The sequence below is a fragment of the Euprymna scolopes genome, chromosome 46 (assembly GCF_053919585.1).
Source record: "Euprymna scolopes isolate OS-2025 chromosome 46, ASM5391958v1, whole genome shotgun sequence".
Taxonomy (NCBI): domain Eukaryota; kingdom Metazoa; phylum Mollusca; class Cephalopoda; order Sepiida; family Sepiolidae; genus Euprymna; species Euprymna scolopes.
Window position 1 is genome coordinate 17,681,522 of NC_136527.1, and position 23,313 is coordinate 17,704,834.

The window sequence follows — 23,313 nt, forward strand, 5'->3', positions numbered from 1 at the left end:
CGAGTTGTGGACCGGAGCATTGTCCTGCATTAGGAGGGTACCTTTGCTGATCTTGCTCCGCCTCTTGATTTTGATAGCTTCCCTTAATTTCCTCAAAATTGAAGCATAATAGGCTCCTGTAATTGTGGTACCCTTTGCCAGAAAATCTGTCATCACTACTCCGTCCTGGTCCCTGAAGACTGTGAGCATGACCTTGCCAGCGGAGGGCTGCACCGTTGCCTACAAAAGAAAAACACACACACACACGTGCACGCGAACGAATGACGGTGATAATTTTTTTTTTAAATGCAGTTCATATAATGGTTTGTAATTTGAGTGGAGCCGCAGGAAATTGAGGACGCGATATTTTGTTGCAGAGCGTGTACGGAGGAGGCTGGAGAGCTTTTTTTTTTTTTTTTTTTTCCTCCTTGTCTTATTTATCCGACCAACCCGAAGGTGAGGCTTAAGACATTGCACATAATTATAACCCTCATCCAGTTTCCTAATCACCACTTCCGAGAAATCTCTTGCTATCTAGAAAAAGATAAAAATAAAAAATAATCTCCTTGGCCTTTTCCATTTCGTCGTGTTTCCGATCGACTCAACACCTGTGTCTGGCGGTTTTATTATTTTATTTTTTTTTTTTTTTGCATAGTCCTCTACTGCTTTCCGACATTTTCTACGTTTTTATTTATTTATTTTTTACATATTCAGAAACGCAAGAATGATTGTGCCTATTTACAATGCCTCCCCACGGGACAGAGTTAGACACCAGGGTCGTTTTTTAATGTGGAGAAAAGGAACAAAAATAAAAAATTGTCTCAGTCGTGAAGGATTTCTCCTCCACTGACAGAGAACAAGAAATTGAAGTGCAGCATCTGAAGGTATTTATTTGCTCCGCCACCGAGCAAATTAGGCACAAGGCCGATTTTTAATGTGAGGAGTGAAGGGGAAATGGGGACCAACTCCCCGGGGAGTAGGGAAGCTGGATAGTGACAATTGGTATGAAGGGTTGCCCCTAGGTCTTATCTGTAGGGTCGCCCCCACATATGGTCTTTGCTTGCAGTATCTGCCGGGACAGATACTACACTTTGATCCTGGCCCGAAGGCCAAGTATAATGATTATTGCCTATCATTGACGAACCCAGTGTGGCACAAGGTCATTTCTGAGAGTTTTCAGATCTCTTCAAGAGAAAACGATTAAAAAAAAAAAAAAAAAATTCTGCTTTTCTGATTCTGTCAGACTTTCACAATTCATAGATTCTGTTAAAATACAAAGGGGAGCCAAATTAAAGTACAGACTCACTCCCCCACCACGACGAACATGATAAGGCAGATATTTTCATGCAATAACACCTGAGAATTCTTTTTAAACTCCCTGGCTTAATTGTCTTTGCTAAGGGATTCGAACACAACGCGTACGTCTTTCCAGTCAAAAGTTAGAATATCTCAAACTTAACTTTTTTTTTTTTTTTTTTTTTTTTTTTACATGGTAGTCACCACTTATCAAGGCCTGGAAGCCACTCGGGGTTATTGCGTGTACAGTAATCAATGGGATAGTATCGTAGTAATCGTTAGTAATGGAGATTTGATAAAGTGTCTTACTTAAGGGGGGGGGCGATTAATCAGGAATTTGTTTATGTTGGACTTGAAGACATCCAAGTTGTAGTCAGGTGGGAAACAGGCAAACGAAAGAGTTCCACTGGCGTGCAGTTCTAAGAAAGAAGTTTTGTTCATGGAATCTACGTTTTGAGTTAGGCACAGATAAAGAGTGGGGAAAATTATTGACAGTGGTTTCAGCTAGACGGGTGTTTTTTGTGAAAGATTGGCGAGGGGGGATAAAAAAGATAGACACTCTGTTCAAACGCTATTTAATAGCGAATATATTAATTTCTTTTGTTCTAAAATTTGAACTGAATTGGATAAAAACTTTTTATGCACGCTTCGAAAGAAATAGTGACAAACCCATATATGAGAATTTTTGTGTCATGACGCGCATAAAAAATGTGTAAACTTAAACTATAAAGGGAAGCAAAATTAAACTTGAAAATATAAAGGGGAGCAAAATTAAACTTGAAATATAAAGGGGAGCAAAATTAAACTTGAAAATATAAAGGGGAGCAAAATTAAACTTGAAAATATAAAGGGAATCAAAATTAAACTTGAAATATAAAGGGGAGCAAAATTAAACTTGAAATATAAAGGGGAGCAAAATTAAACTTGAAATATAAAGGGGAGCAAAATTAAACTTGAAAATATAAAGGGGAGAAAAATTAAACTTGAAAATATAAAGGGGAGCAAAATTAAACTTGAAATATAAAGGGGAGCAAAATTAAACTTGAAATATAAAGGGGAGCAAAATTAAACTTGAAATATACAGGGGAGCAAAATTAAACTTGAAATATAAAGGGGAGCAAAATTAAACTTGAAAATATAAAGGGGAGCAAAATTAAACTTGAAAATATAAAGGGGAGCAAAATTAAACTTGAAAATATAAAGGGAATCAAAATTAAACTTGAAATATAAAGGGGAGCAAAATTAAACTTGAAATATAAAGGGGAGCAAAATTAAACTTAAAATATAAAGGGGAGCAAAATTAAACTTGAAATATAAAGGGGAGCAAAATTAAACTTGAAATACAAAGGGGAGCAAACTTGAAATATAAAGGGGAGCAAACTTTAAATATAAAGGGGAGCAAAATTAAACTTAAAATATAAAGGGGAGCAAAATTAAACTTAAAATATAAACGGGAGCAAAATTAAAATATAAAGGGGAGCAAACTTAAAATATAAAGGGGAGCAAAATTAAACTTAAAATATAAAGGGGAGCAAACTTGAAATATAAAGGGGAGCAAAATTAAACTTAAAATATAAAGGGGAGCAAAATTAAACTCGAAATATAAAGGGGAGCAAAATTAAACTTGAAAATATAAAGGGGAGCAAAATTAAACTTGAAATATAAAGGGGAGCAAAATTAAACTTGAAAATATAAAGGGGAGCAAAATTAAACTTGAAAATATAAAGGGAAGCAAAATTAAACTTGAAATATAAAGGGGAGCAAAATTAAACTTGAAAAATATAAAGGGGAGCAAAATTAAACTTGAAAAATATAAAGGGGAGCAAAATTAAACTTGGAATATAAAGGGGAGCAAAATTAAACTTGAAAATATAAAGGGGAGCAAAATTAAACTTGAAAATATAAAGGGGAGCAAAATTAAACTTGAAAATATAAAGGGGAGCAAAATTAAACTTGAAAATATAAAGGGGAGCAAAATTAAACTTGAAATATAAAGGGGAGCAAAATTAAACTTGAAATATAAAGGGGAGCAAAATTAAACTTGAAAATATTCCAAAGAGGAGTATCTAATCTAATAGGTTCCGTTTTTTTTTTTGTTTTTTTTTTCAACTAAGCTCCTATTGTGAACAAACAAACAGACAGGAATACGAATTTGTAGATATAGCTTACTATTTGAATGTGTTTTTAGAAATCTGGAAGATGTGTTTCGTAATTAGGGTTAATTTGGATGATTTTGGGAGTCAGAAATGGATTAATTGGTTTTCAGTTAATTTCTAATGAGAAAACTTGTTCGAGATACGAGTTTCATATGGGAACAAATTAATCTCGTATGTAGAGGGGCTCATTATATTTGAATCTTCGAATCATTCATTTATCGTTTATTCGACTCTTCTGCTTGAGGTAATTTTGAAAAAAAAAAAGTACAAAAAGGTTTGGCATTCCGGCTGTACTTTTCTATTTTATTTAATTTTTTTGATCTATTTTTTAAATGCGTTTTTGTTGTTGTTGTTGTTTCAGACTGATTGCGATGATGGGACCGGAAGACAGTTGGGTGGCGAAATGGCAGCGCATCAGTAAGCGACATTTTTTAAAAACTTTTCTATAACCTTTTAACAAAAATGTTCGCTTTGTGTGCCCTCCTCCCTCCATTAATCTCTCCACCTTCTCCTCCTTCTCTCTCCCATTCTCCTCCCTCTCTCCCCCTTCTCCTCTCTCTCCCCTTCTCCTCTCTCTCCCCTTCTCCTCTCTCTCTCCCCTTCTCCTCTCTCTCTCTCCCCTTCTCCTCTCTCTCCCCTTCTCCTCTCTCTCCCCTTCTCCTCTCTCTCTCTCTCCCCTTCTCCTCCTTCTCTCTCTCTCCCCTTCTCCTCCTTCTCTCTCCCCTTCTCCTCCTTCTCTCTCCCCTTCTCCTCCTTCTCTCTCCCCTTCTCCTCCTTCTCTCTCCCCTTCCCCTCTCTCTCTCCCCTTCTCCTCCTTCTCTCTCCCCTTCTCCTCCTTCTCTCTCCCCTTCTCTCTCCCCTTCTCCTCCTTCTCTCTCTCCTTCTCTCTCCCCTTCTCCTCCTTCTCTCTCTCCTTCTCTCTCCCCTTCTCCTCCTTCTCTCTCTCCTTCTCTCTCCCCTTCTCCTCCTTCTCTCTCCCCTTCTCTCTCCCCTTCTCTCTCCCCTCCTTCTCTCTCCTCTCTCCCCTTCTCCTCTCTCTCTCCCCTTCTCCTCTCTCTCCCCTTCTCCTCCCTCTCTCTCCTCCCTCTCTCTCCTCTTCTCCTCCTTCTCTCTCCCCTTCTCCTCTCCCTCTCTCTCCCCTTCTCCTCTCCCTCTCTCTCCCCTTCTCCTCTCCCTCTCTCTCCCCTTCTCCTCTCCCCTTCTCCTCTCTCTCTCCCCTTCTCCTCCTTCTCTCTCCCCTTCTCCTCCTTCTCTCTCCCCTTCTCCTCCTTCTCTCTCCCCTTCTCTCTCCCCTTCTCTCCTCTCTCTCTCTCCCCTTCTCCTCTCTCTCTCCCCTTCTCCTCCTCTCTCTTCTCTCTCCTCTTCTCTCTCTTCCCCTCACTCTCTTTTCTTTTTCTCCAAGGCCAAAAGTCACTCAAGGATAAAATTCACACAATATTGTGAGATGATCAAAAATGATGGATTGAATAAATAAAAATTTGTAAATTCAAAACAAAATTTTTCTGTCCGCCCCCTCCTTATACTAAATAATCACAATTTTATTTCTTTCTTATTAATGAGTTTAGTTTATGATAAAAGAAGAGGTACCATTTAAAATCACTGCAAATCATTTCTTCGTTTGCATATTTTAAAACTAAACATTAATCAGAAGTTACTTTTCCAGAGCATTTATTGTCAAAGCACAAATATCTACTGATGTAATATTGTAAACAGAGGAAATTTGATGAACGACATTATCATTATTATTTATTTTATTTATTTTTCCTTTTTTTTGTAAATTAGTCCACCAAGGGAAAATCAATAGAGGATTGACTCTATAATACATACATACGCAATCTGCATACATTAAAATATCGTGTTTAAACGTATTGTACGACCGGGCAATGCTGGGCTGCAAGCTTGTCAAAGATAAGAGCCACTCAAGGATAAGAGTTGATGAGATTCTCAGTTTTTTTGTTTTTTTTTTACAAAGGCGTCACCACTTATCAAGGTCAGGAGGCCACTCGAGGATAAGGGTTAAAGAGTGAGAAAGAGGATGCAGGGAAGAGAAAAGGACATCTCCTATGAGGCTGCGGAGTCTATTTTGAACTCTATCAAGGCGGGATAAGTCCTTTCTAGCAGCTCCTGCCCAGGTGTGGCAACAGTACTCCATCCTTGGACGTACCTGGCTCTTATATAGATAGAGAATTGCATCTACTAGATCGATAGAAGGATCCCACCATTTTTCCAGCGGCCTTGGCAACGGATTTAATGTACGTGTTCCATTTCAGATCAGGAGTAAAGGTCTAGGCCAGAAGCTCAGTTGGACTATGGACAATATTCTGAGATGATGGGAAATGAATTGAGTAGACAAAATCTGATTACTTAAGACGAATGACTTGACAGATATTTGTTGTCATTAGACTTTAAGACAACCATGCTGTATACATGTGACTGAGGACTACTTGTGAACTTGATATTCCCATGAAACTTCCCCCTTCGGAGTCCCACCCCTAGTTTCTTCCTCAGAACTGCTAGACTTTGGAGTTTCCCCCGACTGTACTGACATGCAGAAGTTCAAGAGTAATGTAAAGTCATCTTGCTGCTAAACTCCCTACATAGTGCCCCTGCAATTATGTCCCCACTTCAAAATGGCACTGTGCCTTGTTTGGGGTGAAAGCACAATTAAAAAAAACAAAAACATCTAGGATGAATTCCACTGGCATTTTTGTTATGTTGTAGTCTGCAGGGAATCACTCATGTGCTAACGTTTTCTATGGATATGGAAATTGTTTTGGATGGAGGTGGGAGATTTGTTGATTGAAGTTCTGTTTGGTTTTCGGTGCAGAAGAAAGGAAAATCCTTTCGCATTGAAGATAGAAAGCTGAGCTCCGATGAAGCACCTGCTGTGGTGGAAAGGTCAGAATTGGTTAATTGCTTCGGCTACTGGCTCCACAGCCCTCGGCGCAATAGCCATTGTTCTCTTGAATTGCAAATGTAAATAATTAACTCTGGGGGGGAGGGCACAAACTGGTTGACCTTTACAAATGACACAACGCGGCTTTTTGATTGGCTTTTAGTACACAACTTCAGGTGATAATTATGCACAAGGGCAAGCGGTTTCTTTCTTCGTAAATGTCATAGTGTTACATGATAAGGGCTGTCCCCTTTTCATGTAAGTATAAAAATAGAGAATTTAGTTTAAAATGAAAATGAAATAGCATAGGCGGAATTCGAACCTCGTAATCTAGTTTAGAAATAGATTACGCGTGAGAATTTAAAAATGTAAAACAAACATTTGTTTAGAATATAGATAAATATTTCAAGGAAAGAATGTTAACTATCAAGTTTGTTATGAAATTTTAAATTGAAAGAATGCAGCTTATAAGATAATGTTTTTAACATATTGGATAAATAGGTTACTGAGAAATAGGAAAAGTTTTGGACACGTATGTCCAAAACATGTGAAAGAAGGCACATGTTTTAACATGTGTATGACGTCACGGAAAATAGAAAGTTCTAGGAATAGAGAAAAACTTTAGTTAGAAAACAGTCAGTGGAGAAATTCTGAGGGGGTCAGACGTCTAGGAGCGAGACGTCACTTCAAGAAAAAAATGTGAAACTTTGAATTCTTGATGATGGAATCACGGCCGTGTGAAGAATAAACCATCAAGTGTGTTTTGTAAAGCTCGTCTTGTGTCTTATGATTCTTACAAAAAGGTAAAGTGGAATTGTATTATATATTTGTGTTATATGTCTTTACATACACGTCTCAACATCATCAGGTCCGAACTGTCTGAACACTATCCCTTCACTCCAAGAGCTTTCTTCTTCTTCCAATCTACACAAGCAAAGAATGAACATTTAATATATAAGAATCTCTCCTAACATGAACAATCTCTCTTCTACAACTAAGTCTCTCGTACAAGATCAAAGTGTAGTATCTGTTCTTCGGATGCTGCACTTCCGTTTCTTGTTCTCTTTCGGTGGAGGAGAGATCCTTCACGACTGAGACAATTTTTATTTTTGTACCTTTTCCCCACGTTAAAAAACGACCCTGGTATCTAACTCTGTCCCGTGGGGAGGCATAGTAAATAGGTACAACTAAGTCTCTCGTACAACAACATATACAACTTCTCTCTCTCTCTCTGAGTCTTACAACATCCCTCACTGTAATAAGACTCTTACTTTATCTCTAAGACTCTTTTAATGAGTCCCCCTATATAACAATAGTTATAGATTTTTGCGTGTCTGATGGGTACACTTGCTTCGTTTTTTTTTTTTTTTTTTGTTTTTTTTTTATATTCACGGTGACACCAGTCCGTGTTAGATCACCAAAGTTAAGCAATGTAGAGCTTAATCAGTACTAAATATGGGTGACCATTTGGGAATTCCAGGTGTTGTATGTGCTCTCTGCTTATCTCAGCATTGTCTCCAGTCGTCGTGGACTTCTCCTTGCCACTGGACTCAAGCAGTGCAGATTCAGGAGAGGTGTGGTTAGTGATTATGCAACCCTTGCTTCACAGTTACATGCACAGCTACTCTTATAGGAGGTATCTATATACCATGTTTTGACAAGCTTTCGGTAGAAAAAATACATGAAATGTGATTGAAAATAATCAAATTCATTCAAACTTTGTGAACGATTTGTCACTCATCTAGCCAAAACCACTATCAATAATTTTTTTTTTTTTTAGGTCACCACTTATCAAGGCCCGAAGGCCACTCAGGGATAAGGATTATTGTGTGTACAGTAATCAATGAGATAGTATTGTAGTAATCATTAGTATTGGAGGTTTGATAAAGTGTCTTACTTAAGGGGTCTGTTTGTCAGGAGTTTGTTTATGTTGGACTTGAAGACGTCCAAGTTGTAGTCAGGTGGGAAATAGGCAAGCGGCAGAGAGTTCCACTGGCGTGCAGTTCTAAGAAAGAAGCTTTGCTCATGGAATCTACATTTGGATTTAAAGTGTTTTTTGATATCTATAATATAAATCTCACCTGTCTGTTTAAATGTATGTATGTTTGTATGTATGTATGTATGTTTTTATGTCTCGCAAAAACTTTCGACAGAGGCGATGGATTTTCACGAGACCGGTATCGTTTTGAAGCTCAACCCTTCCGACGACAAATATAAAAAAAATTGGCCAAAAACGTTAATTCCTTCACCCTCAACTGGCCAGTTTTCTCCAAGAAGGGGGTTGATTTTTTGCAAGCCATATTTTTGCAAGTCATTGTTTCGGTTGGATTGACTTTTTCTGATTTTAATGTTCTGAACTTCCGGTTGCGTTATGGAGTAGCGGTAAGACGTCAGATTTTCTTTCGCTTTCTTTACCGCCTTCGCGTCGCAGGTTCGAGCCTGCCTGCCTACTACCACTTTTTTTATTTATGCACATTTACTGCAGATTATTTGGAAAGCATTCATTTCTGGAGATTTTCAGTAGCATATTCTGACTCCTAGCACAAAAATACACTTATACAGCAAATTTCATTGCTTAATCTTGTGTTTTAACAAAGATATAACATTTTTACTGAAAAAGGAGAGTAAAAGAAAATGTGACAAAACGCATATGTTAATTTTTATTCCTTGCGGACTATTATCCTCATCTTTTTCGTCATTGTTTCACGACGTTTCGGACAAAAATAGTCATACCTTCCGTAATTTTAATTGGATTTAAAAAGATTCTTAACTTGTCCAGCTCTTATTGAAATATTTTAAGCCATTTAAATTTTTTCATGTGTATTGCTAATTCTTACATGGACTAAACCAATATAATCTCCTGTTTTGCATACTATATACTAGTGTTGGATTGATTTATCGGAATCGGGAATCAAAAATTTTGGGGATATCAGAATCGGTATTGGAATCGGAAAAATTTGTGCCTATTTTCCGATGCCAACAACGATTCTTTTAATTGGCTTTTTTTACTTTATTTTCTTTAAATAAAAATATTCTACCGCTGATAATAATACTAAAATGATGAATATTTCCATGACAAGTGCTCGTCTGAGCTCCATTCTCTGGTCCCCCCTCGCCAATCTTTCACAAAAAACACCCGACTAGCTGAAACCACCGTCAATCATTTTCCCCATTCCTTATCTGTGCCTTGATCAAAACGTAGATTTCATGAACAAAGCTTCTTTCTTAGAACTGCACGCCTGTGGAACTCTGTTCTGCTTGCCTGCTCCCTCCCAACTTCAACCTGGATGTCTTCAAGTCCGACACAAACAAATTCCTGATGATCCGCCCCCCCCTAAGTAATGAGACCTTATCAATTCTCCAATACTATTGCTACACTATCCCATTGATTACCGTACACACAATAACTCTTATCCCCGAGTGGCCATTGGGCCGTGATAAGTGGTGAACTGATGAATAATTGATTACTTTGCTAATTTTATAATTCATAAACTATCAATTTATTAACACCTGCACGCGGAGAGAGCCTATAGAAAGGAAACACAAATATTTGCTTAAGAACAATAGCATTTCTTCAATAAAGTTACTTAAACCGTCGCACGTTTTGTATTATTATACACTAGCATTTCAGTCCGGCGTTGCCCGAGTGTTTGGAGGTGTGTTGAGCAAAAAAAGAAAAAAAAATTGATATCAGAATCGGTATTGGAATCAGAAAAATTTGTGCCTATTTTCCGATGCCAACAACGATTCTTTTAATTGGCTTTTTTTACTTTATTTTCTTTAAATAAAAATATTCTACCGCTGATAATAATACTAAAATGATGAATATTTATTGATTTTTAACCTATTAGTGAAACCAAAATCGATAGATCATCCCTCAAAAGTTTATCTTTACGTTTAAGAAAATATCTGCACATTTAATGTGTTTTTTTTTTTTACGGTAATCGTGAAAAATAAAAATTTTATAGTTAAATATATAGAGATTGTATCGGAATCGGTAAGAATACTGGAATCGTCCCATTCCTACTATATACTATACAGTTCATATTTAATCTTCCTCTGAGGTCATCTGATCTAAGCCTGCCTTAAATCTCATATTACACATTATCGTGTCGCTCTCATATCATTTCCTTCATCCGTGTCCCGAACCATAACTGGCTAGGTTTTACTTTCATGCACAATCACACCGTGTGCACATGCCTGATAGACTGTTTTCTTAGTTGTTAAGAGTGGTAATTCTCTGCTAGTTAGTAATAACATATTTTCCATGAAATTACTCCATCCACTCTTGCAATTACACCAATTATTATTATGCAAGATGGAACGATAAATTTGTCGCCCTTAAGAAAACAACACTACAGCTTTATTTAAAAAATTTTATTGAAAAAAAAAAAACAAATCAATTCAGGTTACTTGATTATGTAGTAGAGATGACATCTAATAAATGTAGCCGCCTTCAGCCTCAATCAGCATGCCTTTTCCACAAACACTAGTGGGAGCTCAGCGAATACTCGGTGGATGGTAGGGATCAGACTGGTTTTGCTGTTGTGGGAGGTTATGTTGGTGATGTTCTCGACGTATGACCAAACGAAGTAGTCTAGCTGGGCTAGTTAGAGAGAAGGGTACAAAGTCATAACACTCCCTCTGAATCCAAGCCTGGGTCTCTTTGGATTTGTGGGTTGACGCCAAGTCCTGCTGCCATACCCAGGGTCTGCCAGCGGCCACCTGATTTTACCAGGGGATCACCATACTCTCCAACACATCCAGGTACAATTTTATTGTTGACTTTCAAGCTGAGTTCAAAGATGTGAGGTGGCATGATGTGGCCCTCACTTGAAACCATATCGAAGATCATAATTGTTTTCACCACCCTGGATACGTCCTTGTTATTCGTGACAATCCTGTGTAGCATTTTGAGGGTGCTGGCAATGGTCCTGTTGTCATAACTTGGATCAGAAGAGAACATGAGTTGTACAGTGGTGCATCTCTGATCTCGCTCGTTGAGCATTGTGTCACTTTCAGACATGATAGAAGGCTCCTATCGCTCTTGGGATTTGTACACAAATGACCAACTAGTAGATGGTCTGCAACAAAAGAAAAGAAAACTGGTTTTCATCAAAAGGAAATGGAATCATGTTGTCTTTTCTACGGGCAATAATTTTGTCGTTCCACCCTACAATAAAATAAGAAAACCTGACAAAGCACTTCATAAAAAAAAAAAAACATTGCTTTATTAATTATAACAAACAATTAACAGAAAATTCTTTTTATCTTTTGGGGTTTTTATAAAAAGTAGACTATTTTGGTTTTCCTCTCCTTGAACCAGACACACCACATTATCTGCAAAAATAAATAAATAAAAACAAAAATTACATAAAATTAATTAACATTTAAAAAAACAAGGCCGATAGCCATTAGTTGTGTGCTCTCATGTAATGAATGAATGTGTGAATGTAGACTTGACATGAAATTCTTAAAGATAAACTAAAATGACCGAAAAATGGGCTGAAATGACTTAAATAAATAAAAAGTAAATGACTTAGAATGACTAATGAACTTAAGGATGAATTGAATGACCTTAAGAATGACTTGAATGCTTAAAAAATAACTGGAATCCTTCAAAAACAACTTGAATGATCTGGAGAATGACTTTGAGACTGACTGGTTGTAAAGTGGGTGATCATATCACATTAAATTAATACAGAAAAGTGATCCCCCACTTTATATCACAAAGTTACAAACATAAGTACAGCATGTAGTAAGAACAGATACTACACTTTGATCTTTATATTTAATTTATTTCGTGAAAACGAAAATTACAATCAAAATAATTCAATGTAAAATTAAAATAAATTAAAAGCAAAATTCAAATTTACAAAACAAATTTAGGCACAAGGCCCTTTAAGATCTGGGTGGGGGAGTGTTGCAGGGTCTTTGTTACTAAAATGAAAATGGAGTCTTTGGCGACTTTACTCTTGACTGGCAACATTTACCACAATACCTCATTCACTCTGTGAACGCTAAACTAACTAATGAAAACCCCAGCGTTTTTGCAAAAAAGAATATATGTACAATTTCTGTGTGTGTGTGTGTGTGTGTGCATTTTTTTTTTTTTTTTTTTTTTTTTTTTTTAAATAAAATGTGTGTGAAAAAAGTTCAATTCATTGGAAAATAAAAAGTTCTTGAATTTTGGAAGAAAAACAGTTCGTGTTGGGGAGTGAGAAATCTAGAAAAAATATACAAAAAATAAAATTTGTGCATTGTTAGTAAGGTCCCTCCCTGAGCTAATCTAGAAAGTTAGATCACTTACTGTTTTCCGGGGCACCGAAAACAAGCGGGGAGATCCCTAATGGGGGAGAATTCATATCGGGTGTAGGGAGTAAAATAAATAGATTGTTAAAAACAAAAAAGGGGGATATATTAGGTGGCGACCTTCGAGTAGGGTTGACCAGGGGGTGATAAAAACAAAAAGATGGGAGGGGTAATGGTAGGGTAGCCTCGGAAGGTTCTCTAGTGCCAAAAAAACAAACAATTGGGGGACAGGATCTCATTTGTACCACCAATCAAGAGCCTCTTTACTTTGTATTTGTCTAACTTAGTGGGATGGGCTCTGTAGGACCCAGTACCGCATCTTGGCCAAAAGGCCAAGAAAAGCTTAAAAAGCTAAGAACAGCATCTATTAACAACAGGCCTTTGATCTTAACCAAAAAGGCCAAGCACAAAAGTGTTACAGACAGACCGACCAACCGACAGAGTGACTTATAGAGTCGCTTGCACAGGACTAAAAATTGTAATTAATGATATTTTTGCTAAATGTAATGAGTGATTCATAATTATCAAAAAGTGATTGAACCTAAATGTGAAAGGCGTTCTCATTTTGACCCTTCAAATTTGTCCACGTGCATCTGTTCTCATTTCATTATATATTGTAATGTACATTATATATTGTATTGTACATTATATATTGTAATGTACATTATATATTGTATTGTACATTATATATCGTAATGTACATTATATATCGTAATGTACATTATATATCGTAATGTACATTATATATCGTAATGTACATTATATATCGTAATGTACATTATATATCGTAATGTACATTATATATCGTATTGTACATTATATATCGTATTGTGCATTATATATTGTAATGTACATTATATATTGTATTGTACATTATATATTGTAATGTACATTATATATTGTAATGTTATTGTAGGCGTCCTCATTTCATTCTTTCTCTCGTTTGTCGACCCCATCAACATGCCAAATAAATAAATGAACAGGGCTCTACTGACAAATTTATCTTTAGTTGACCTTTGACAACTAAATATTTTCGTTTACTAACCAAATAGAAAAGTTATTAGCCAAACTCATATGATTTTTAGAATATGACATCTTCGTTCTTTGATGAGTATGTACATCATAAAGACTTTTGTGTTTTTTTTTAAATAAGTGTAATTCCATTTTTTTTTTTAAATAAGTGTAATTCCAATTTTTTTTTTAAATAAGTGTAATTCCAATTTTTTTTTTTAAATAAGTGTAATTCCAATTTTTTTTTTTTTAAAATAAGTGTAATTCTAATTTTTTTTAAATAAGTGTTTCTAAATTTTTTTTTTTTAAATAAGTGTAATTCTAAATATACAACAAATTTTATGTTGATACTTGAAGGTATAAACATTCAAATTTCTTTAGATAATTTTTTAAACAGCTTTCGTTAAAAAAAAAGAGTATTCTTTTGTTAAACCTTTTTATTGTTTAAATAATTTGACTTTTTTTTTTCCTTTTTTTTTTTTAAATAAAACGAGCAAAAAATGGAAAAGATATTTTTCACACAGTAATAAGCTTCTGGAAGATTGTCAGTGAAAGAAATACAATCGCTAAAAGATTCTACTGAACACTCTTTAACCCTTATCCTCGTTTGGCCTCTTGGCCTCGATAAGTGGTGATGCCGATGTAAAGAAAAAAAGATGAGCGTTTCATTATTTCTAGTCGCCACTTTGAAAAAAAATCACTCGCAAATGCGACTGTTTCACTCGCAATGTAAAGCCCTGATCATATAGAATTTTAAAGATTTTTCTTGAAAAAATTTTTTTTTTTTAATATAGGCCAAACTAGCAAGCAGCAACAAAACAACTAGCCCGAACATTTCACTCGCGACGTATAGGTTTTGCTTGTTTTTCTTACTATGCTTGACGTCATTTTTTAGTGAACAGGTAGCCTCAGGAGTCCTAAGTAATTTGCAATTGTATTTTGGGTGTCGTCCACATACACACAGGATTTAACCTTCAACCTCTAGAAGAGTGAATTTTATAACTGAATTTTACCAAGTGCCATCTTCTTTTTTGTTAGTTTACGCTCTATACAGATCACGAATTCATAAACCGCAGTCTCGGTAGAGAGCCTGGCTCGGAACTACTGTGATTGAATGATAAATATTGCATAAATGTGTGTTTGAGAGCTAATGTTTTTTGACAATCATTAATAAATATTATAAATTTATATATTAATACAATAGCAATGCCTGGAAAAATCATGGATTATATGGAAAAATGCGCGCATGAAAAGTAATATTCTTAAGATTTTATCAAACCTGGAAAAGTAAAGGACAAGATATTCTAGTAAAGTAAAAAATAAGAATTTTTTAGACTTAAAATATTGCAGCTAAAAATAAAATTTGAATATTGATAAATATTTTATTTATTATTTGCATATGTTGTTGTTTATTGTTGAGTTAGAAAGAATTAAATGATCCTAATTATGATATAATAAAATTGTTAATTTTTATGTAAATTATAAAATTATTAATTCCATCTACTAACTAACTAACTCATGAATTAATTTTATTCAAACAATTTTCACTACATAAATATATGCAAATAATAGGGGGGAAATAAGTTCAATCCAGCAACTGACACCCTTTCTAACTCAACAATAAACAACTGACTCAATAGATTCTAAACCAAAGGGAGTTTATAAATATGTGAAATTGGCACTCATTTGTGACCATACACTACTGGTGATTATTTATCACTAGTTTTTATTAATTCGGTCAGCAGCAGCAGCATTTGTCTTTTATAGAAATTCTGTTAATGCCAAGGAACAACAAAAATGGCGTCTCCCTCTCCATAAACGACTATTCCAGCACCAAAAATAGAAGATCATTTTATGTCTAGTGATTTATTCTCTTGATTTGTTTGAAATATGACTTTCCGAAAAAAACAGAATTAGAATTGTATTCACTGTTGTCAGCGTAGTAGCCATTTGTAAAATCACCCGTCTCAAAATAAGATAATTCGAAAATGTATAATATAAAGGATAGTTGGCTGCACATATGTATGTTCAGCTAAAACTCAAAAACAACAAAACAAGCACCCAACAAAGTTTTAATTAAAATCGTATTTTCTATCATCAAAATGGTAGCCATTTACAAAGTATTTTCCAAAAAAAAAAATAAATAAAAATAAATTCGTTGAACCTATTCATCTATAATATAAATCTCACCTGTCTGTTTAAATGTATGTATGTATGTTTTTATGTCTGCCTAAAACTTTCGCCAGAGGCAACGGATTTTCACAAGATTAGTATCGTTTCGGACGACAAATATAAAAAAAATTGGCCAAAATCATTAATTTCTTCACCTTCAACTGGCCACTTTTCTACAGGGAGGGGTCGTTTTTTTCGCCGATATTTTCGAAAGTCATCCCCTCTTTTCGATTGACAAGCCTTAACTAAAACTTTTGCCACTTTCAGTTTGGCAATGGATGTAATGGCTAAGACGTCACGTTTTTTTTTTGTTTTGTTTTTTTTTACGTTCTTTTCCTCCTTCGCAGTACGGGTTCGAGCCTGCCTGCCTACGCAAAACACCCGGGCAATGCCAGGCACCCTGGCTAGTTTGATATATTAATTAAAAGGAAGAATAATTTATAAACGTGTGTGCATGTCCAAAGAGCGGAATGGGCTGAGTAAAGGAGAAAGAGAAGGGGAAAAGAGAAACACAGAAGCAGACAATTTTTTTATTAAAATCCTATTTTCCATTGTTAAAATGGTAGCCATTTACAAAGTTTTTTTTTTTTTTGTCAAAAAAATAAGATACTTTTGGAAATATATCAATAGTAGTTGTCTTGTATGTGTATTTGCATGTCTCGATAAAACTTGAAAAATAACAAAACAAGCACTAATAATATTTATATTTTTGTGATAAGAGTTTTAATTAAAATCCTATTTTCCATTTATCAAAATATTAAATAACAACAAAACTAAATTATTTTTTGTCTAAAATTAGGTTCATAAAAGTAGTGGTTGGTGGGCAGGAATCAGAATCTCACAGTATTAATGCAGGGGTCCATCCTTGGCCCAACTCTCTTCCTGATCTACATCAATGATCTTCCAAATAACATCCTAAGATCATTCATAGACATCTATGCCGATGACACCACTATCTATGGCAACACATCAAAGGCTATAAATGACCAAGTTCTCTCTCCTCTGATCTTGATCATGTGCTATGGGGAAAGAGGTGGCTGGTTACTTTTCATGCATCTAAAACCATCTTCTATCTTTACATCAACACTCTGATCCCCATCTGGCATTAATTGAAATGAATGACTCGTCTTGGGGAGGCTCCATGTTTTGACAAGCTTCTAGGGTTGACCATTACTCATGATCTGAAATGGAACACGTACATCAAATCCGTTGCCAAATTCGCTGGAAAAATAGTGAGATCCTTCTACCGCTCCAGCAGATATCTTGCTGCTGATGCAATTCTCTACGTGTATAAAAGCCAGATATGTCCAAGGATGGAGTACTGTTGTCATATCTGAGCAGGAACTGGTAGAAAGATCTTATCCTGCCATGACAGAGTTCAAAATAGACTTTGTAGCCTAGAGGGGGGTGCCCTTTTCCTTCCCTGCAACTTCTTTCCTACAGAAGAGACGTTGCGAGCCTGTCTCTGTTTAATCATTATTTTCATGGCAAGTGCTTGTCTGAGCTCCAATCTATGGTCCCTCCTTGCCAATCTTCCACGAAAAACACTTATCATTGCCAGCACCCTCAAAATGATGGCTAGATTGCCACGAATAACAGGGACGTGCCCAGGGTGATGAAAACTTTTCCAGCTACGGTTATGGACTTTAGTGTGGTTTCAAGTGAGGGCCACATCATGCCACCTCACATCTTCAAAGTCAACATTGTGTACCTGGATGTGCTGAAGAGTGTGGGGATCCCCTCGTGCAATCGGGTGGCCACTGGCAAACCCTGGGTACGCCGGCCTACAAGTCCAAAGAGACCCAGGCTTGGCTTCAGAAGGAGTACTACAACTGTACCCTTTTCTCACTGCCCCCCTCCTCCTACGACCTGAACATGCTGGACTACTTTGTTTGGTCATACGTTGAGAACATCACCAACATGACTTCCTACAGCATCAAAGCCAGTCTGATCACTGCCATACGCCAAATATTCGCCAAGCTCCTGGCTGACGCTTGTGGAAAAGGCATGCTCCCAATTCCGTACCCGTATCAAGGCAGTGATTGAGGCTGAAGGCAGCTACATTGAATAGATGTCAGCTCTACTACATAATCAAGTGCTTGCAGTTTGTTGGAGCATTCACCATAAAATTACTTTTGGACCTTGTTTAGGAGCGAGAGACTAGTAGCAGATGCACCAGCCCAAATATGACAACAATACTCCATACATGGCCTAATAGAGGTACAGGATACTTTTGGGCGTTAGTAGAAATCTTAAGTAATACACATATGTATTCTTAGTATCGCCCGCATAGAGGATTGAACCTCTAACCTCCAAAGTGTCATTTATTTTACTCTAGGACTTTTATCTGTTCAACAGAAATATTCCAAAATACTTGAGAAAAGGGGTTCTCTCTTTTGTTTGTTGTTTTGAAATGTTTTTTGTTTGCTTAAAAAATAAATCTCTTTCTCTCTCACATTTCAGGTCGTTTCACGAAAGGGTGTTATGCTGTTTCCGTGACAGGTCGTTTACCTCCCAGTTTTGTACGAGACTTGACGAGGAAGGGCATCACGTACAGACCGAGAGACACCAGTTCGAAAGTTTAGGAACAGGGAGATGACACACTTCACGTCCACACATCTCTTTTGTATATACAGACTTTGAACAAAACACACAGAATCCACCAACGGTTGTTCATATCTTCTGCATGACGATGATGATGATGATGACAAACACTTTACTGAAAATATGTTTAAATAAAAAAAACTTGTCCTTTTTTTTTTTTTAAATTGTCTTTGTGAATTTTTTTTTCGTTTTTCTTCTGAATTAGAAATGATTGGAAAGTTTCTGACGCTCCAGTAGATATCTCGCTACGAATGCAATCCTCTACAAGTACGTCCTAGGAGATGGAGTACTGTTGCCATATCTGGGGGGAGAAGCTGCTCTCCTACCTTGACAAGGTACAAAACTTTGGCATCTGGTGATTGATGCCTTTTCTTTTCTCTAAAACCTTTTTCCCACAGAAGCGATCTTACGAGCCTGTCTCTGCTTTATTATTTTCATGGCAAGTGCTAGTCTGAGCTGCAATCTATGCCCCCCCTCTCCCCACTGGCCTGACTTTCACAAGAAACACTCGTCTAGCTGAAACCACTATCAATAATTCCCCCACTCTTTATTTTTTTTTATTTTTTTGATTTTTCACCCCAAACAAGGCACAGTGCCACTTTGAAGCAGGGGGCTACTATTAGGGAATTAATTAGCGGGGTCATTATGAAGGGAGAAGAGTAGAAAGATGTTTGTTAACATTACACTTGAACTTCTGCATATCATTGCAGTTGGGAAAGCAGAATCCCGGAAGGGAGTTCCAAAGACCCGCAGTTCTGGGGAAGAAACTATTGGAGTAAAAGGCTTTCTTGCACCTAGGGATCTCCACTGTAAAGGGATGAGACTTAGTAGCTTGTCGGGTTTGTCGGGGGTAGTTACGTCGGGGAGGTACAAGTGTTTGCAGTTCGTCAGAGCATTCACCATTAAAGTATTTGTAGAACAGGCAGAGGGATGCAACATCTCGTCGATGGGACAGAGGTTGAAGCCTAGATGACAGTTCAGGACCTATCAGGTTGGCGACTCTTTTTTGAACCCTGTCCAGGAGCGAGAGACAAGCAGCAGATGCACCAGCCCAGATGTGACAACAGTACTCCATACATGGGCGAATGGTTGCCTTATAGAGGTATAGGATACTGGCAGGCGTAAGTAGTTTTCTAGCACGGTAGAGGGAGCCAACCTTCCTTGCAGTAGCCTTGGCAATGCTCTCAATGTATCTATTCCAGTTCATATTCCCTGTAAACGTTAGGCCGAGGAGTTTAAAAGAAGTACTTTCAGGCAATGTGTTCTTGGCCATTGCTATTGGTGGTAGAAAAGGTTTTTTGTAGTTATTGAAGGAAACAAGCTTAGTCTTAGCAGCGTTGAATGTGACCAACCATTTTTGTCCCCATTCCACTACGGATTGGAGGTCGTCCTCTAGTGTTTCTGCCATTTCCTTGGATATGTGTTCATTTGTTTTCCCCTCATATCTGTTATAGAGAGTGGTGTCATCGGCAAATATACCCATCTCCAAAACAATATTATCAGGGAGGTCGTTTATGAATATCAAGAATAATAGAGGTCCAAGGATAGACCCCTGAGGTACTCCCGCATTTATGTCATATTGTTTGGATGTATGTCCGTCGAGGACAACTTTGATTTTTCTATTACTTAAGAAGGATTTAATTACATTATGAATTCTTCCAGTGATTCCATATGATCTAATTTTCCTTAGAAGACCATCGTGCCATACCCTGTCAAAAGCCTTAGATATTATCTGTGCCTAAACCTAAACGTAGATTCCATGAACAAAGTTTCTTTCTTAGAACTGCCCCCCTTTGAAACTCTCTTCTGTTTGCCTGCTTTCCAGCTGACTACAGTATGCTTGTCTTCAAGTCCAACTGTTGCCATATCCGAGGGAAGAAGGTGCTCTCCTACCTCGACAAGGTACAAAACTTTGGCATCTGGTGATTGGTGCCTTTTTCTTTTCTCTAAAACCTTTTTCCCACAGAAGAGATGTTGCGAGTCTATCTCTGCGTTATCATTATTTGCATGGCAAGTGCTAGTCTGAGCTCCAATCTATGCCCCCCCCTCTCCCCACCGGCCTGAATTTCACAAGAAACACTCGTCTAGCTGAAACCACTATCAATAATTTCCCTCTTTATCTGTGCCTAAACCTAAACATAGATTCCATGAACAAAGCTTCTTTCTTAGAACTGCACACCTGTGGAACTCTCTTCTGTTTCCCTGCTTTCCAGCTGACTACAATATGGTTGTCTTCAAGTCCAATGTAAACAAAGTTTTGATGAACCGTTTCCCTTAAGTAATACAATTTACGAAATTTCCACTACTAAAGGTTACTATGACATTGTCCCATTGACTACTGTACACTTATTAGCCTTTATCCTCGAATGGCCTCTGGGCCTTGATAAATGGTGACTCCTTTACAAAAAGAAACTTTGATGAACAGTTTTTTTGTTTTTTTTTATCCTAGAACTGCTCATCTGTGGAATACAATTCGATGGAGCTGCTTCCCAGCTGACTACAACATGGTTGTTTTCAAGTCCAACGTGAACAAGTTCTTGAAGAGCCATCCTATAAAATAAATTAACTCATACAATTTCCATTACGATACACATTAATCCTTATCCTTGAGTGGCTCCCAGGTCTTTATAATTTTTTTTTTTCTTGCAACCTCTTTCCCACAGAAGAAACGTCACAAGGTGTACTTCAGGTACCTTCAACGCGCGCCACAGTTTTGCCCCCCCCCCATATGTAACACGATGTAACTGTAATTTAATTTAATATTATCATCCTAAACTTTTTTACCATTTAAAAGAAAAAGCTTCAAATAAACTGCTAATTTTACAGCATAAAAAGATAATGAAAATGAGAGACAAAAATCGTGTTTACATTATCGACGCTTTAAACCAAGGTTCCTATGTAGTGACCTTTTTTTTTTTAAACCGTTCACACACCCGTTTTAAAAATCTAGTAAAAATCAAACAAATACAAGCGAGCACTTATCCATAGAAATTAACACAAACACACGAAATCATGTCACTATTAATGTGAACTTAAATGTTTGTGAAACTTTCTCAATAAATTCACCAATTGTAGTTTTGTAGCTCATCGCGGGCCTGACGAAGACCCATAAGAGTTGAAAACGTTTGCATATATGGTAAGTTCTAATTCATATTCGAGCAGAACGTTTAACCACTTCCCTCCAACTTGAAAGGATGGATTGAAAAAGAAGCAAACAAGAATTGTCACTATTGTTTAATGAACTATATATATATATATATATATATATATATATATATATATAGTAAGTTATAAAATATATATATATATATATATAGTAAGTTATAAGATATATATATATATATATATATATAGTAAGTTATAAAATATATATATATATATATATATAGTAAGTTATAAAATATATATATATATATATATATAGTAAGTTATAAAATATATATATAGTAAGTTATAAAATATATATATATATATATATAGTAAGTTATAAAATATATATATATAGTAAGTTATAAAATATATATATATAGTAAGTTATAAAATATATATATATATAGTAAGTTATAAAATATATATATATATAGTAAGTTATAAAATATATATATATATATATATAGTAAGTTATAAAATATATATATATATAGTAAGTTATAAAATATATATATATATATAGTAAGTTATAAAATATATATATATATATATAGTAAGTTATAAAATATATATATATATATATATATATAGTAAGTTATAAAATATATATATATATATATATATATAGTAAGTTATAAAATATATATATATATAGTAAGTTATAAAATATCTATATATATATATAGTAAGTTATAAAATATATATATATAGTAAGTTATAAAATATATATATATATATATATATATAGTAAGTTATAAAATATATATATATATATATATATATATATAGTAAGTTATAAAATATATATATATATATAGTAAGTTATAAAATATATATATATATAGTAAGTTATAAAATATCTATATATATATATAGTAAGTTATAAAATATCTATATATATATATATAGTAAGTTATAAAATATCTATATATATATAGTAAGTTATAAAATATATATACATAGTAAGTTATAAAATATCTATATATATATATATACATAGTAAGTTATAAAATATCTATATATATATATATATATAGTAAGTTATAAAATATATATATATATAGTAAGTTATGAAATATATATATATATAGTAAGTTCTAAAATATATATATATATAGTAAGTTCTAAAATATATATATATATATATAGTAAGTTATAATATATATATATATATAGTAAGTTATAATATATATATATATATAGTAAGTTATAATATATATATATATATAGTAAGTTATAATATATATATATATATAGTAATAATATATATATATATATAGTAAGTTATAATATAAATATATATATATATAGTAAGTTATAAAATATATATATATATATATAGTAAGTTATAAAATATATATATACATAGTAAGTTATAAAATATCTATATATATAGTAAGTTATAAAATATCTATATATATATATAGTAAGTAAGTTATAAAATATATATATATATATATATATATATATATATATAGTAAGTTATAAAATGTATATGGCGATTAAGCTACACTGAATATTCCGCGTTTCATCCACTCTAGGATTCTTCAGGCTTATGCGTAAATTCTGTGGTTGTCTGTCGTTTTTATATGCACATCTTCTATTGAGATTTTAGTTAGCCAATCAGCTTTCTAGTATCCACCGCGCCCTCCCTATCAGCCAATGAACATGCACTTATCGGACAAAGGCCTATTTGACCTCTGGTTGACCTGTTCCCTTGTGTGTGCTCTATTTAGC

The 23,313-nt window shown here is 35.1% G+C and overlaps 2 protein-coding genes across 4 annotated transcripts in view; one reads left to right on the plus strand and one right to left on the minus strand.

The window, feature by feature from the left end:
* Positions 1–18,590, plus strand: part of LOC145271120 (transcription elongation factor SPT4-like) — a 70,619-nt gene extending 52,029 nt beyond the window's left edge. Inside the window, exons 3-4 of the mRNA XM_080126662.1 lie at positions 3,793–3,848; positions 18,286–18,590. Of these exons, the coding sequence (XP_079982788.1) occupies positions 3,793–3,848; positions 18,286–18,407 (178 nt within the window). The 3' untranslated portion in view covers positions 18,408–18,590. The remainder of the gene's footprint in view (positions 1–3,792; positions 3,849–18,285) is intronic.
* Positions 11,536–23,313, minus strand: part of LOC145271119 (uncharacterized) — a 310,201-nt gene continuing 298,423 nt past the window's right edge. For all 3 annotated transcript variants that reach the window (XM_080126661.1, XM_080126659.1, XM_080126658.1), the window contains one exon: positions 11,536–11,667. In XM_080126661.1, coding sequence (XP_079982787.1) covers positions 11,664–11,667 — 4 coding nt within the window. In that variant the 3' untranslated portion in view covers positions 11,536–11,663. The remainder of the gene's footprint in view (positions 11,668–23,313) is intronic.